This window comes from Pelodiscus sinensis, chromosome 4 (assembly GCF_049634645.1).
Source record: "Pelodiscus sinensis isolate JC-2024 chromosome 4, ASM4963464v1, whole genome shotgun sequence".
Classification (NCBI taxonomy): domain Eukaryota; kingdom Metazoa; phylum Chordata; order Testudines; family Trionychidae; genus Pelodiscus; species Pelodiscus sinensis.
The window spans coordinates 63633866-63651184 of record NC_134714.1 but is presented as its reverse complement, the minus strand read 5'-3'; the positions used below and the strand labels follow the sequence as shown (position 1 = coordinate 63651184).

Genomic DNA, 17319 nt, shown 5'->3' with positions numbered 1-17319 from the left:
ACCTGGCAGCCCCCTGAGGCTAGGAGCCAGACATGCCAACTGCTTCTGGGAGCCACCCAAAGAAGGCACCACCTGAGTAGAGTCAACACCCCTCACCCCTTCTGCATCTCAATCCCCTGCCCCAGCCCGCAGCCCTTTCCTGCACCCAAACTTCCTATCAGAATCCACACCCACTGCTGTACTGCAATCTCCTGTCCCAGCCTGGAGCTTCCTCCTGCTCTCTGAACACCTTGGCCCTGCCCCCAACCCAGTGCCTACACCTCCTCCTGCACCCCTTGTCCCATGCTCAGCCCTGAGCTACTTCCCACATGCTAAACCCCTTGGCCTCACACCACAGCCCAGAACCTGTACCACAACCCTTGTCCCAGTCCAGCCAAAGCAACTAAGGGTATGGAGGGGCTGAATGATTGGAGGGTGGGGCCTCGAAGAAGGGGAGGGCTTTGGGGAAAGGTTGGGGCAAGAGTGTATGGGTTTGTATGGTTAGATAGTTGGCAACCATAATTAGCTTTGCTCCAGCCAGTGTTAAAAACTGCAGTGTTGCTATTGCACTATGGGTGAAGCCATAGGCTAGCCACATGAGTACTGGTCCACCTGACTCCCTGGGTGTATAAACTGCTATTTTTATCATATTAGCTGGAGCAGAGCAAGTGCATATGTGTCCAGCAGGGCTGGCTTGCTTCCAGCTGGCATACATACATACCCGAAGGGGTCAACACATATGGGACATTGGCATGATGGATTTCTAATATTGTAAAAATGTCACTTTGTCCTTTGATAGACTTCCCTTGTTATAGCTCCAGCTGTAAAGCTGGCTACAATAATTAGAATCCAAGGAGAAAACCTTGTTTTTCTCCTCATTAATAATATGTTTTTGTTAATAACAGGACAATGTGCCTCTGTATATCAGTTTGCTTGGCATCATTTACTATTCACTACTTAACTGTGTAAGTCAACATTTCATTGTAAACCTGTACTTACTTTCATACAACCATTCCATGTTAATCAGAAGCTGTAGCTAGTAGTCCTGCTCAGACTTGTAATGACTGAATGTGTTACTATATGAAGTTACTTAGTCTATATGAAATGTGTTTGGCCATTTCAGTTCAGTTCCTACTGGACAGATGTCTACATGACAAAAAATCCCATTGCTGTGGTTACTAATACGTATTCTCAGGAGAGAGACCAAGTGTAGCCCTTGTGACCAAGTTACTACCACCACCACCACACCCCAAACTCAGAGAGATTATCTTTGCACAGTAGGAATGAAACATTTTACAGAGACACCTTGCACTGCAGCTGCCATGATATACCTCTTGTGTTGAAAGAGCATGCAAGTCTCCATGGCTATCAATCCAGTATCTCTTATGAACTGTGATGTACTTTTATTACCAAAATAAACTCTTAATTGAGGACCGGTTAGTGCTGTTGTGTGAATTTTCTTTCCATCGCAGAGCTGTACCTACATGTTCTACTAGATGTCCAGAGCCAGATAAGACTGCAGGAAGAAACCTGTGGGAACTGCCCTGTTCCTTTCCCATAAATTAACTGCTTGGCAAATGTAGTTTAAAAATAACTGAAACAGGAGAATCAGGACATCTCATCCCATGGAGGTGAGTATGTCAACAGTCAACTGTTGTCAGAAATCTGTCTACAAAGGGAAGTGCTGATTTGCAGAAATATAAGATGTTGGGAGAGGAGTGAGAGTGGATGTTTCTGTACTTCCAATGAGACAGTTCATCTTCCTACAGGAGAACCATTCATTGATAAACAACAAATGGGAACAAAAGTTTGCCAGGTCCCTTTTATCTCCTCCTTCTGCTGCTGCTGTTGTCACTTTTGCTAACAGTAGGAAATTCACACTCCCCCTGATTTACATTCAGCTTCTTCCTCTTACTGGGAAACAGCACCACATATTTCAGAGCTGAACAGCTCCCATGGTGTTATCTCATATTTCAAATGTGTGCTAAGAAACCACTTTAGGGGCTTTGAGTACATGAAGCAATTTGTTGCATTGCCTCCGCTTGGTGAATGTCCAGGAAAGCTCATTATACCATCTACATGTTTTGTTAGTCTTTAAAGTGCTACCAGACTATTTGCTGTTTTTTAAATGTTTCCTGTTACAGACTAACTCAGCTACCCCTCTGAAGCTTTTGAATACAGCAGTTCTGTTTCTCAAAGCAGCTTAAAAAGGAGCCAATGCTGCCTGGACCATTCTGGGGTTCCTGAAGTAGCTGACCCATAGATGTGTTTGGACGAATCTTCTCTTAAAATCAGCACAACAAATACAGAGACTATAATGTAGACCCAACCACTGCCATTCTAATCACTGTTTCTCATCTCATTCTGAGACTTAACTATACTATACTCAATGGACAGAGCTGGGGAGAATGCAGTGGTGGGATGTTTTAAGAAAAATGTGCAGGTAGAGATGGCCAAACTATCATATGTTGTTCCTGAGAGCAAAGGCTTGTGGGTACTTTCCAAACGTGGAAATGTCCATGGATTTTACTATCACTGTAGTAGCTCCATCCCTTCCAATGATGATATATAAGTTGACAGAAGAATTCTTCAGTTGACTTAACTGCCTATACAGTGGGGGTTAGGTCAACCTAACTACATGGTATAGGTGACAGTTTTTGCAGTCCTGAGTGATATCACTTGGTTTACTTAAGTTATGGGTGTAAGCAAAGTCTTAGTAGCACTCTGACTTCTAGCCTACCCTTTTATTGGTTCAACTCCCACATCAGGACTTAACCCCCATCTCCAAGATCAATGGTGCAATATTTGTCTGCATTGTTTTTTCCCCCTCACAATTTCCCATTATTCCTCTTGGTATAACAATGGGAATGCTATTGCTGAAGGTGCCAGCATTTTTGCCACTAAATCTTCTCCCCTCTGTCTTTCTAGTTGTCTCTCTCATAAAAAAAAAGGAGCTCTTCAGAGCAGGGATTGTGCCACCTTCTCTGGTTAGCACATTGTGGGCACCCCTAGAAAGTAGCAGAAAAATGCAAAACTAGGAGACCAGAATGGAAAGCCCTGTGCACATCCACGTAGATATGAAAATGGTTCATTCTTTGGCCAGAATGTAGCAACAGTTTCACCTGTGTTAGAAGAGTAGGAATGGGTTGGTTCTAAGAACTTAAAGTTACCCAATAAGAAACGTGGCATGCTCACTCTCTTTCATTTGTTTTCTGTGCTGCTCTGCAGTATTGTCCAAGGTTGCAGTTCCTATTCCTCTGGGATTCTTTGTCAATAATCAGTGATTCTCCATACTGGGACTATTGGCACTGGCCTTAGAAGCACATTAGCAGTTTCTTTTGAAGAAAAAAACAGTTTTGAACAAATGAGCAGGGCCCCTCTTTTTGTTCTGTGTTTGTGTAGCACCTAGCTCAATCGAATTCAGTTCCACAACTGGGGCTCTTAGGGACTATAGTATTGCACACAAATAATAAGCAACAACAGCAGCAAAAATAATTAGAGATTGATAATGCACAATAGAGACTTTTGCCTGGCTAGAATCCAGCTCAGGTTGATAGTTAGTGCCTGAAAGTCAGTGTCATTTGATAGCTCCTCAGTGTGCTTTCTTAGGGCAGGGATACACCACAAACTTACATCGATATAACTACATTCCCTCAGGGGGATGACACACTTACACCAGTCTAGACCCGACCCCCCCCCCTAGTGTAGACAGCAGGATGTCAATGGGAGAGTTTCTCCCGTTGACGTAACTACTGCCTCTCTCTGCCATGGAGGAGGATTAACTACACTAACGGGAGAAACTCTCCTCTCAGTGTAGGAGTGTGTTCACTAAAGCGCTACAGTGGTGTGAAAACGAGCCCTAACATGAGCTTGTTGGTCTCCAGTTCCTAATGAACAGGTGCCCACATCACAAAGCCCCACTGCATTTTGTGCTAATAAGCATTCCCTTGGAGGAAAACAAACATTTGAATGGGTGTGGAGCATGAAATTCCCTCATACCCCTGCAGAACAGGTTAAAGGCACCTTGGGAGGGCAGTGTGGGAAACTTCCAGTGCCACTGCTTTTGCTGTACCTGTTCTGGGCATAGAGGACTTCACACTGCAGATCTGTTGGGCCACCACCTTTCACCAACACTAATGTCACTGACTGAACCTGTAAGAGAAAGGAAGAAGAAAATATAGAGGGTAAGGAGGCTGGTGGATTGAGTTTTCTCAGACGCCCATGAAGCAGCATCAGGTTACAAGGACAGGAGGTGGGACTATGCAAATCAGGCTTTTTTTAAACCATTACAGGTGTAGAACTCCAAGTTAAGCAACAGTAGTTTAGAGTGAGAGAAGGTGAGATCCACAGGGCAGTGCTCAGCCCTCACTGCAGCTGCTGCCTTGCCAGCTCCAAGATATTCCAAGGGATGTAGTGCCAGAGGCAAAGGAGCTGCCATCTTCTCTGTGCTGTAGTGGCTGGGCCTGCTGCTTTTTTTAGGGTTTTTTTTTCTGGTTTGGTTTTGTACCTTCCCTTCTCCCTCCTTATTCACCAAACTTTGAAAAAAAGGGGGAACAGGGCTGTTTCCCTTTTTTCCTCTTCAAGCTATGCCCCCCCAGGAGCTTCTGGATTATTCACCCACCCTTCGAAGAAGCAGTACCCCAAGGGGCAGTGGCCCACAGCTGGGCATTAAATGTGTCTTGGTCGGTGATGGAGCCGTGGGCAAGACCAGCCTGATCATTAGCTACACAACAAACGGATACCCCGATGAGTACGAGCCCACTGCCCTGGACACCTTCTCAGGTAAGGGGGAATGGAAGTTAAGTGCCAGTTGGGAGATCCTGCCTGACAGCAGCCTGCTATTGCCTCTGGGGTTGACCTCCTTCCTTCCTCTTTCTCACTGTCACAATGGTCTTGTCTATAGTAGGATATTTCAGACACATCTTTCCAAAGGGTGTAACTCCACCACTCCAGTGGGAATCCTAGTAGAGAGGGGCCACCAGCTACGATCAACAGATCAACGTTTTAAACACCATGCCGGAAGCCAGTGGAATCAATAGGGTGCTTAAAATGCCAGCAGCAGCCATCCATTCCCACAGTTAACTATTGCAGGACCCGAACCATTTTTTTTTATCTTCTATGATGTAGACAAGGTATAAACTTTACATAGGAGGCTGTAAAGGGAAACCGGTTTTTCCTCTCACACAGGATGCGGGAAGCAGCTCTCATTCTTGGCTACAACTTGTGCAAAACTGTAGAAAGGAAGTTTATTCTGCTTGAGTCTGTTCCTTCAGGCCTGAAATGCTTAGCTAAGAAACTTATCTAGGGGTTCATTGCCTTTCCTGCATCTCTCCTTAGGAAAAAAGGAGGAGGGGCAAGCTGTGAGGAACTCTCCAGGGTGTTGTTATTAATGAAAATATCACCTATTATCCATAACTGTGCTGGGTGAAATCCTGACCTCATTGAAGTTCAGTGGCAAAACTCCTATTGACTTCAATAAGGTCAGGATTTCGTCCTTGATCTTTTTGTGGTAAGGTTTTTTGTTTTTTTGTTTTTTGTTTAACTGACTTCCATCACTGTAATATCTGAGTGCTTTGGGATATATAATTAGACAAGCCCCTGGCCCAAAGATTGTAACCTGCTCAGGATAGAGATCTGAGAAAAGGGACAGCTTTGTGTGGCTGTCAGGGTATGACTACACACACAGCCCATGATGACAGACAGCGTCAGTACTTGCATAGACTCCGCTCATTACTGTGTTAAAAGCAGATGTGTAGGCAATAGGCTCTGCCTCAGAGAGGTGGTGGTGGGCTTCAGAATCTTTCCAGCCCCAATATCTACACCGCTGTTTTTAACATGGTATCATAAAATCTGCAAACCTGAAACTCTGGACCTGAGCTTTGAGACTTATTGTATAGATCAGTGGCTCTCAACCTTTCCAGACTGCTCTACCCCTATCAGGAGTCTGATTTGTCTTGCACACCTTGTTTCACTTCTCTTAAAAACTTCATGCTTACAAAATCTGACCTAAAACCACAAAAGTGTCACAGCACACTATTTCTGAAAAAGTGCTGAAAAATTCATTTTTACCATATCCTTATAAAATAAATCATGTGGAATATAACTATTTTACTCACATTATAAATGAGTCATTGTGTGAAATTTTAGTTTGCACTGCCTTCACTGTGCTTTTTATGAAACCTGTTGTAAAACTAGACCAACATTGAAATGAGTTGAAATACTCCTTCATGAGCTGAAACAAAAAACAGGACTCTGTGTGTGTGTGTGTGTGTGTGTGTGTGTGTGTGTGTCTTCCTCCCCTCCCGCCACCCATGTTCATGCACCACTCATACCTTCACTTATGTTCTTGCTGTGCTTGTGTCACTGGTTAGGACTGGGATTCAGGGAGAGAGGTGGCCTGTTCCTAAGTTTTATTGAAGTAGTTTTGTTCCTTATGGTGACAGATACAGGGAGAGAAAAACATCTGTGAGTAACGCTTTGGAATTTTATTGTTCTGGTTGTGTAGCTGGTTAGGGCAGAGATACAGGGCAAAAGACAGCTGTGTGGCTGCTCTGATTTCTCTGGCATGGTTCTGGGAAAAGGACAAGGAGACTGGAACTAGGTCTTTATCCCCCAGTGAAAAAATAGCATAATTAACATAATTGAAGAGTACATAAGTAAACACTGTCTGCTAAAAGTTTGCTTTGCATATTAAAAGATATGGATGTTTGCTGTCTGGAGATAGCTCTGCTGATCTCATCCTGACTCCTGGAGAAGCAGGAGGGTAAATAACACTCTGGTGATATGTTAATACCCCACTTAACTCTTGCCTTCTCTTGGACTTTGAGCTGTACCTTTGCTATTGCTGTAGCTTCACACATTCGGCTCTCCAGCTACTTGCCCAGCCTCTCTGTGGGTATGTCTATACCAGTGTTTCTCAACAAGTGGTACAAGTAGCCTTAGGGGTACTTGAGAAGTCTGGGGGGTATGTCAGCACAACTGAAATTTGGAGAAAACTGAATTTTTGTTTAAAGTTTTACAGTGCTTTATTATTTTTGTACTTTTTACACCCAAAAATTCAATTGTCCCTAGCTTAAATGCGAGATAGCATTTGTTCAGACTGGACATGCTTTCAAAAAAGCAGATTGTTTTTTCAATGCTCTTTGGCAGTGTGGACATGTGACATAGCTACATTGATCAGGGTATGGATTTTACACACACACACACATGGATGTAACAATATTAGCCTACCTTTCAATGCAGACCAGGCCAAAGTGACTTAGGAGCCCCAATTTCAAAAGCAACCAGTTACTCAGGAGCAAAATGCAGGACAATGTAGCACTTTAAAGACTAACAAGATGGTTTATTAGATGATGAGCTTTCGTGGGCCAGACCTGAGGAAGTGGGTCTGGCCCACGAAAGCTCATCATCTAATAAACCATCTTGTTAGTCTTTAAAGTGCTACATTGTCCTGCATTTTGCTTCAACTACCCCAGACTAACACGGCTACATTTCTATCATTACTCAGGAGCCTAAGCCTGATTGAGAGGCAGTGGGAGTTAGTTCCTTATTGCCATAGTCCCTTTGAATATGGGATTTAGGTACTTTTGCAGATGTTACTCAAGACCTATTAGAAAAGGAAGGAAACTTCCCTCAGCCGGTAATACAGGCTATGTCTAGACTTCAGGCTTCTTTCAGAAGAAGCTTTTCTAGAAGAGATCTTCCAAAAAAACTTCTGATCCCTGCTGTAGATGCAGGTATGTCAACAGAAGAATGCCTCCATTGTTTGTGAGAGGTGGTGTGCTACACCAGTGTAAAACCCTCTGTGTAGCCCTGTCTGTTCTATTTAGCTATGCTAGTGTACTGGCTTCTGTTATTTAGATGTACCCTAAGGCATAGTGGTGTGGGAACAATTTTTGGAGTGAGGATACAGCTGTCCCTCCTACACACAAACTTATCTCAGTCCATGCCCCTCACTGCCCTTTAGAGATGGGGCTGGCAGCAGGCACCTCACATGTGGAACCAGCGGCTAGGACTCTGGGTCTAATGGTGGGGAGGGACCCTGCATGTGGAGCTTGACAGCAGGGCCAGCAGCTGAGTGGGACCCAGAGCTGGTGGCCAATACCATTTGTGTGGGAACAGCAGCCAAGCAAGACCTGGGGCTGGAAGTGGAGACACCAGCAGGGGTACAGCAGGGTTGGTGGCAAGAACCCTGCAGGCAGTGGCATGAGGCTGGTAGCTGGGAACCTGGGCAGCAGGGGCATGTGGCTGGAGTGCCCAAAACTTAAGAGGTGCCACAGCACCCTACCGTACCCCAACTTCCTGCACCTATGCTTAGACACTGTGGAAAATTTCACCCCCTTCTCTGTGTTACTTGCTTTTTCATCAGTGATGAAAGCCTTAGTGGAGACAGGACTCTGACATGTTTAATGGTGACCTACAAAGGATTTCTTTTTTAAAAATTGGGCTTGTGTTGTGGGGGAGGTTTTTTTGTTTGTTTGGTTGGTTGGTTTTTGAGGGGGGGTGTTTTGTTTTTGCTACTTTATAATGGCTAAATAAGGCTTGAAACGTTTTTTTTAAAGAACAATTCTGCTTGTTTTTATCTTTAAAAATATAAAAAATGTATACTGTAAATTCTCCCCCTTAACTGCGGGGAGGGGATGTTGACTTCTCTCTCCAAATACTCATTGGCATTGGCAGTGAATAATTATTAACAAAACATAAAGATTTTAAGGAGTCTGACTAAAAATCCATTCTCCTCTCAACAGCTGAGCTTCAAACTATGTCTCTCCTAGATGCCAGCATTTCACTAGTTCTCCAGTCACCACTGAGTCCTGTCTAGACTGGAAGATTCTAACTTCTAATGGACAAAACAAGCTGAAACAAAACCTTTAAAAAATATTTCAGGTCTCTTTTATACATTATAAGAAACACAAAAGGGCACTAGACCAATTATGATTCCTTTGCAGGTCAGTTCGAAATGTAATATGGGCTCAAGTGGGATGCAGATCTGGGTTTCACATATCTTGAAGTCTGAGAGATAGGCTCAGGCCTGTTGTTTTTGTTGCTGGTTTTTTTTGTTTGTTTGTTTGGATGCCCCTCTAGTTCAGTAACCATTGTGAAGAGATATGGGAGAACTGCTGGTCTGCACTGAGCCCTAGCTCTCCCCAGAGAGCTACTGGAAAGGAAAAAACCGAGAAGAAAGATTCTGCCGTTCCAGGGTTCAGGGGAAATTTAGGTACATCTCTACACTATGTAGCTTTTAATGAGAAGGCTGTGTTGACACAGCCCTGTCAAAAAAAAGTCTGTGTGTGAATGCTTTTTGTTGGCACTTTAGCCCACAAAATACAGAAATTCTACCCTTTAGGATGGGCTTTCACTTAGTTGACAGGAGAGCTCTCCTGCTGACAAAGCAAAATCAACATTCACATTTGCATGTGTGGGGGCAAAACTTTGTCATTCACTGGAGTGGAGGAGCAGCTAAGCACCCCTGAACAACAAAAGTTTTGTCAGTCAAGTGCAAATGTAGTCATAGCCTTAGAAAATGGTCTGAGGCGCCATCGTTCCTTTAGTTTCTGAGAAAATACCATCTTGGGTAACTGTCTGTCTCATTCTGGTCTCTATGCTCCTCGTTGAGAAGAGGGGCAGGAGGGATTGATTATCTTCATTCAGAATGATTATATGTATTATTATTGGCAAACCACAGCCAATGAGAGCTGAGAGGCTCTGTGCCTATGGATGCTTAAATAAAGAAAGCATCTTGCAGCCCACCAGCGGCTTACCCGGGCAGGCCTGTGACTCAACTTTGAAAACCCCTGGTAAATTCACTTCTCTAAATTGTGGTAAATGGGTTAATGAAAGAATTCTTTAATCAACCCAGCTGTGTCTACCCCAGGGATTAGGATGGTGTAACTATGATACTTGGAAGTTATTCACCCCCTGAGCAGTATAGCTAGGTTGATCTGCATTTGAAGCAGAAACCAGGGCTCAAATTCCCAGTAGTCCTTTTGATCTGAAACAGAACCCTTCCTCCCCTGAGGCTTAGATGTGGTAACCACCCAACTTAACTGTTTTCCAGTCACAAGGAAGCAATGGCTTTCACATACGCTGGCAGGAGAGGCAGTGCATTCTGTGTGCCTCCCTTCCTCCCTCTTTCTTTGTGTGTGGGTGTTTTAATTTCCATTCATTCTCACTGGCTCTCTTTCACAGTTTTGTGTCAGTAAGCAGAATCATTCTTCTCCCCAAGGGTTTTTATGACCCCACTGACACCGAGGTCAGTTGTTTCTGCCACTTCACTCACCAGCTAATAACTAAGAAGACAAGATTCAGTTTGCTTCTTTAAAATAACAAAGCCCCCTCCAGAGCATCCCCACCAGAGGGAATGACACATCAGAAATATACTAGTTGGTGTCAAGTGCTCACCATTGTCACCTTAGTACAGGATGTCTCCCTTCCTTCAGCAGACCAGTGCTATTTTCACATTCTGTCAAGAATGTAATGCAATTCCCAGTCCTACCTTTTCCTCCAGCCATTCTCTCTGGAATCTGAAATACTCAGAGGTCTAACAACTTCATTTTGAATTTCCATACCTGGGAACAGGTCCTGACTCTGTGATAGGGGGGACTGATATCACCATGTTAAAGGTTTCTGCAATTATGGATTAATATACACATATATAATTCACCACTGTTGGTGGAAATGGTGGCAACTGTAGAGTAGGCAACAAAGTAGTAAAAACTCCCAACCCTGCTGGAGTTTGCTAGTAGAGGCAAGGCCTCTGAGTACAGATTAGCCCTAAAGGAACCATCTAGAGGAATTAAATCACATTCCTTTTCCTTTAAGCACCTTTGCTTTAAGATAGTATTTATGTTCCACAGCTGGAGCAATACTAAGAGAACATCTCTGAGAAAGTTTTTGTAACTGGTTGAGGAGGTGGGGACATGGCCAGCCCAGGAAGGGTAATCTGAGGGTTTGTCTACACTAGCCAACTTGGGCTTGCAGGACTCAGGCTTTGGAGCTGTTTAATTGTAGTGTAAATGTTTGGGTTCAGGCTGGAGCCCAGATTCTAGGGTTTCGTGGCACAGGACGGTCTGAGAGCTTGGACTGAAGCCTGACAGAAAGTCTACACCACAATTAAACAGGACCACAGCCCAGGCCCCAAGCCAGCTGGCACCATCCATCCATACCCCAGCTGGCCACAGAGTAAAAAAAAAAACTCAGATTCAGTCCCTGAAGTTTCAGATTCTATATATCCCTAATGGATCTTTTGAGGATGTGGGAGAAGATTGTCAAATTATTGCTAGGGCATTGTTTGACTAAAAGACCAGACCTACCAAAGGTCTTTGTGTAGTAATGTCGTGGAAAGACTCAGATAGTCTGGTCCAGAATATGATCTGAGGAAGTGGGTCTGGCCCACGAAAGCTCATCACCTATTAACCCATCTTGTTAGTCTTTAAAGTGCTGCATAGTTTTTCCTTTTGAAATAACCAAAGAGACTCTTCCCAGGAAAGCCTGTGTAGGTTTCCCAAAAGAAACTGGGTTTGGGGTGTTTTGGTAATGACTGCGTAGATAGCCAGAAAGGGTGGACATGTGCAATAAAACAGAGAGTCACTTGAACACTGAGTCAGGGCATTAATTCAAAGAGCTCCCCAAAGACACAAAACAGAGTTGGAGAGAAGAACATGTGTGCATCTGTCTGCCTGTGAGGCAGCAAGTCTGTACTCATCCTCTCTCTCTCTGTGTTGCAGTGCAGGTTCTGGTGGATGGAGCCCCTGTTCGGATCCAGCTCTGGGACACAGCAGGACAGGTGAGACCAGTCAAAGGAGAATCAGCCATTTTGGTTCTGACTAGTCAGTGGGACAGATGCTATTGGCAGGGTTTGTGAGGTGGGCAGTGTACAGCTAGGAAAGACACATACACTAATGCAGGGCTACTCAACTTTGGAAGCCCCGGGGGCCACAATGATACTCACAGCACATGCCAAGGGCCACAGCTTAAGTGTGGTTGCATATACAGTACATGCAAATATATGCAAATAGCTTATTTCACACTGATGGGCATGAATACAAAGATTAAAGCAAAACTACACAACACACAGGCCCCATTTAAGTCCATTCTGCTGATATTAATAAAATGCAATATTTACCCGATTTCCACTCATATGACAGCACTTTTAACGAGCAATGACAGTCCAGGAATTTAACTACTAAAATGCATATCAACAGAAGACCATTATATTGGCTCACTGTTGTGGAGCATTTTCCCAGTGGGGCCATGTTCAAAGGATCCCAGCTGCGGGCCACATGTTGAGCCCCATGTAAACCCAAACTGCACCACGGGCCACAGACAAATGGGCCCTGGGCTGCATGTTGAGTAGCTCTGCACAAATGTATGAATTAATGACACTAATGAAACAGAATGTTTCAAGGATTCTTCTCCCTGTAACTCAGCCCTCCAGAATGATGTGGAAGGAGCATGAAAGGGACTTGGCATCCTGTCTTTGAGATGCTGGTAACATATTCATTGTGTGAAGGAGACAATCCACTATCACTCTGGTTGGCAGTCCAATGATCTTCTCTTTTTTTTCCCCTGCAGGAGGATTTTGATTCCCTCAGGTCACTCTGTTACCATGACACTGATGTCTTCCTTGTCTGCTTCAGTGTGGTGAACCCCAGCTCCTTCCAAAACATTACTGAGAAATGGATCCCTGAGATACGGACTCACAACCCCCAAGCACCAGTGCTCCTGGTGGGGACGCAAGCTGACCTGCGGGATGATGTCAATGTACTCATCAACCTGGACCGTTACCATGGGAGGCCTGTGCCCAAGCTTCAAGCTGAAGGCCTGGCAGAGAAAATCCGGGCTCAGACCTACCTGGAGTGCTCAGCTCTGACTCAAAAGAACCTGAAAGAAGTTTTTGACACAGCCATTGTCAGTGCAGTGGAGCACAAAGCCCGGCAGGAAAAGAAGATGACAGCGAAAGGGATCAAAACCCTCTCCAAGTGTCGTTGGAAAAAATTCTTTTGCTTTGTCTGAAGCTGGCTTGGAAAAACACCTTATGCCAGTGTTGACTGTGGAGAGCCATGTGACTGCACCAATGGCTCCAGCAAGGAAGGTGCTGTGAGCTGTTGAGCATCAGAGACTTGGCTCTTGCTGGGTTATAGTCACAGGTTGGGAGAAATGAAATGGACTTCCATTGCATCGCGTTATCAAATGGTCCCTTTAGCTTTAAGCATCTGATGGACATGTCTGTGATGTCCCAGATTGATAGGAGCCTTTATTACACTCAGACTTGGGCCTAAAGAACAAGCATGTTCGCTGTGTCAACTATGCCCGGTATGACCAGTTTCATTTGTGAAAGCCAACAAAATCTTCCAAAATCCTGTCCCAGCATAATCTAACTCTTAGACCTTGAGATGGATTCTTGAGAGCTGGCTCTATTCTGGCCATTCTAAAGTCTTGGTCGAGAAGAGGGAAGGGGTCTTTACAGGCGATACAACCAAGAGGCTTGGTAGGGGCTGCTCTGTTGAAACAAGTAGGACTTAGAGGCTTCTCCTCACATTCTGATCACTAATGGGGATCGTGTCATCAAGATGTGATAGAGCCATGCTCTTACATTTGTAAAGATAGTGTGCCATGTGCTGATAATATCCTTGGGAAAGGGCTTTCCTATGAGGCATATCCTGCAAAGAGACCAGTGGCTATCTGAGGGAAAGCACATTGCAAACTGCAGTCATCCTGAAAGCAAAACATTTCCTAAAGAGGGCTCTATGGTACAATGAGTTACCATGCTACAGCCACATGCTCCAAAGTGATCACTCCTTTTGGGTGCCCATCTGGAAATGCCTGATGTTCAGAGATGCTGAGGAGTGGGACTGCTGGGCCTCAGCACCTCTGGACAGCAGGCACAAAGACAGTGCCTGATGAGGGGTTTATAATGAAACAGGGGAGTGCAGTGGTGTTGAGGGAGAGAAGGAAAAGCATGTAATGGAAGGAAAAGTGAGATGTGAAGTGAAGCTGAGAAGGAAGGATATAGGGGAAGGAGAGGATAGAAGGAAAGGAGGAAGGATATAAGGGAAGAAGAGAGAGGAAGGAAAGGCAGAAGGATATAAGGGAAGTAGAGGAAGTAGAGTAAGGAAGGAAAAGGGAAGGGAAAGAATAAAAGAGGAGCAAGAGAAAGGGGAGGGGGAAAAGTTATTCCATTATCATACCTGTAGGATTTTGCTTACAATGAAAACTTCAGTGAACTCCCTTTTTAAAATGGTTTTCTTCAGTTTCAAAATTCAGGAAAAAATAGTGTGTGTGGGGGGGAGACAGGAAAACCATCTATTTAGATGATGTCTGGCAGAACAGGAGAGAACCCCTTATACTGCTCAAACCTTGAGGTTTCAGAGTAAGAATTGAGGGTTCCCAGGCTCCTCCTTTCTGTTCTCAGGAGTTAGAGTATGAGCCACTGAGGTGAGAAGCAAAGGGAACTCTTAAAAGGTCTGCTCTATGACCTCCCAGCAAAGGACACCCCTTTGTGCGTGAGTCTCTATGGCCTGGAGAGCGGGGCGAGTTTCCCAGTGCTGTTACTAATCCTTCTTGTTGCTCCATTTCTAAAAAAAATTATTACCCCAGAGACATTTCAATCTAGTTTGCAGGCTAGAGAACACCACAGGCCTGTCATGCAACACTTTGGAGCGTCTGGGGGTACTCTGCACCTGGCACTCAAATGTCCCTTTGGTCACTCTCTTTCTCTGGAAAAATGGCAGGCCAGGGATTGTTTACTCTCACATATACTTCTTGCCTAGGCTGACTGTAAAAACCACAGCATTTCACACAGGTGGCTAAAATGTGATCCATAGACTCTAGTCCAAATGCCACTCAGATGACAGTCACCATCATCTTTAACACAGAGGTACAGTCCTCTGAGAGTAGAGGCCCAAGCATGCATGCAGCCAGATCACTTGAATTAAGCTGGAGCATTGCATATGGAGACCAGTAGTCTCCACTGGCTGCATCCTATATTAAAGCTGACCACGACTGCAATTGTTTCTTTTTGTGAAACTGGGTGTGGCCCTTCTGAAATGTCACTGAGTTCAGCTGGATCCAGTCATGCAGGGCTAACCTGTGGAGAACAGGGATCAGTAATTAGAAGTGAAGAGATGTCCTGAGTTATTTTGTCATTATATCATGATGGGCAGGGCACTGTCAGTCAAAATCACTTTCAGTCATAAATATAGCATGCCATGTCTTTCCTCGCTGTGTAGGACAGCCAGTCTGTGTAACTAGTTCAGTTTGTAGGCTGGGACTTTGTGCATTTCTATAATGTAAGAACACGTGCTGAAACTGGGTCGATAAGGAGAATGCACCCTGAGCCTGAAGAGATAATCCAAGGTGAAGGTACCTGCAGGAGCTCATTGGGAGTGCTGGACTACGCTGGTTCCCCAGTGCAGAGTGAGTGCTGCGGGGAGAGCAAGCGCGGCCCATAAGTAGCTCTGTACGGACAATGGGATTGCTTTGTCCCAGTAAGGAAGCTGCATTTAGAGCTGCTTTCATTCACTGTTTACCATGTCTAATGTTTGTTGAAATAAAATGGTCTTATTTGAGAGTGAATGAAGTCTGTGTTCATAATTTCACTGGTGGCAAGAAGCCTGAGGCTTTCTGTGGGAAATGAGGTTGTTCTACTGGACAGATGCTTGCAGAACGGAGCTATGTCTCCTTGTCACAGGGTGTCCACTCCACACAGGACTGGAAGGGGTTATGATGGCTAAGTAGACATATTAACTCCAGTGGCTGCACCTGGTGAAAGAGCCAGGGAACAGGGAATTGACTGCACATAGATTCAGCTGGACAGGATTAAATGGGGCCTATAAAGTCAGGAAGCTGGCAACAGAAAAGCTACAACTGGTAAAAGATAGTCACTTGCTGGGGTGAAGGAAGAGTGGGGGTCGGAACTGGTATTCCCAGAGAAAAGGGGAGGAAACAGCCCAGGAAAGGAACAGGGAGTGCTGGGAAGGTGAAGCTCAAAACTTCTGGACTGGAGTCTGGAATAGAGGGCAGACCTGGGTTCCTCCATCAGTCACTGGAGGAGTGGCAGCTGAGGCAGTGAATGGGAAGACTGCCTAGGACAGCTGAAGGCAAAACTTAGATATACCCCAGAAGGAGAAAATACCTGACCAGAGGGCTGAGTCATGAAAAGGCTGCAGCAGCTCCTGGAGGCTGCTAACCCAGAGAAAGGGGCAGAGGACTGTATGAAACCAGGGGAATGGATGTTGACCTGATGAGCTAATTCCCAGAGTGGCTCGCACGGGAGTGCCAGGCTAGCAGTAAGTGGAGCACCCTGTCGCACTTTGCTCTTGGTTCCCCCAGTCCAATTTTTGTTAGCATTGCTAATTATCCCTTCCTCAGTCCCATTCCAGTTTGCTTCCTTAACTGCAACTCAACTCCCCGTAGATTAGCTTTTGTTGGGGAAGCTCCCAAAAGTTGTGAGTCACCTGAGTTTCTTCTCTTCACCCTCAAAGGCCAGTCCTTGCGACAGCTCCTCTGTGCAAGAAGGGTTGGCAATGACATATAAGGAGCAAGCTAGTCTCATCAACAAGGACACAGCAGCAGCTCCTTCAAAATGCTGCCTTTGCAGCACTCTCTCAGTACAGAGCGAGATGCTCATCTGGGCCCTCGTGCTTAGAACCTCAGGTTGACAATGTATTGCTCTGCCATCAGGCTAGCCTCGTTCCTGGTAGTTCAATAATTAAGTGCTGTCTGAGTGGTCTGTGCTGTTCAAGGCCCATCAGCAGATGTAGTCCCTGTCCCAAGGAGCTTACAGTGTTCAGAACCACAGTCATTGTACTGATTCTAATCAAAATCTCAGGGCCTCACAACTCCTTTGTGGATGGGGGTGGGGAGGGGAGATTCCAGCAGACAGCTTGGGGAGTAAGCAGGAAAGAAGCAAACTGAAGGATGGAGGTTGCTGAAAAGCTGGATCTGTGAGGGAGGAAGAAGGTTCCTGTTGGAAGATCATCTGAGGGGCTTTCCTCTGAGCACCAGAGGCTGGCTCATTCACTGACAGAAATCTGCCAATTGCTGGACCTGCTTGAGTTAGAATGGGTTAGGCTCAGGCTCATGGCACAGTGCTCAGTGCAGCAGCCTATGGGTTCCATGGAGGTCAACATTTGGCTTTGCTGCTTCCCACAAGACTGCCCTGTCTTCATCATGATAAGACACACGAGAGATCCTGGAGGGACCTGTGACTGGAAGTAGCAGTGAAGAGTGAATGAACTCATGGAGTGATTCATTCCAAAGTGTTTCAGCTGTCATGTGCATAGTAAGTGGGTTAAAACTCAAGGAAAAGTCAACAATGGAACAATCCTGCACTATCAC

The 17319-nt window shown here is 45.1% G+C and overlaps 1 protein-coding gene across 3 annotated transcripts; it reads left to right on the top strand.

The window, feature by feature from the left end:
* The first annotated feature begins 4277 nt into the window (after nucleotides 1–4277).
* RHOV (ras homolog family member V) lies at nucleotides 4278–15555 on the top strand. Of its 3 annotated transcripts, XM_006128685.3 has the most exons (4): nucleotides 4582–4761; nucleotides 9064–9196; nucleotides 11706–11764; nucleotides 12553–15555. In XM_006128685.3, the coding sequence occupies exons 1-4, from the start codon at nucleotides 4726–4728 to the stop codon at nucleotides 12991–12993; spliced, it is 669 nt and encodes a 222-aa protein (XP_006128747.1). In that variant the 5' UTR covers nucleotides 4582–4725; the 3' UTR covers nucleotides 12994–15555. The 3 variants fall into 3 exon arrangements, with proteins under 3 accessions (XP_006128746.1, XP_006128747.1, XP_075783234.1); XM_006128684.4 differs by lacking the exon at nucleotides 9064–9196 and having other exon boundaries at nucleotides 4278–4761; XM_075927119.1 differs by lacking the exon at nucleotides 9064–9196 and having other exon boundaries at nucleotides 11711–11764.
* Nucleotides 15556–17319: the final 1764 nt, after the last annotated feature.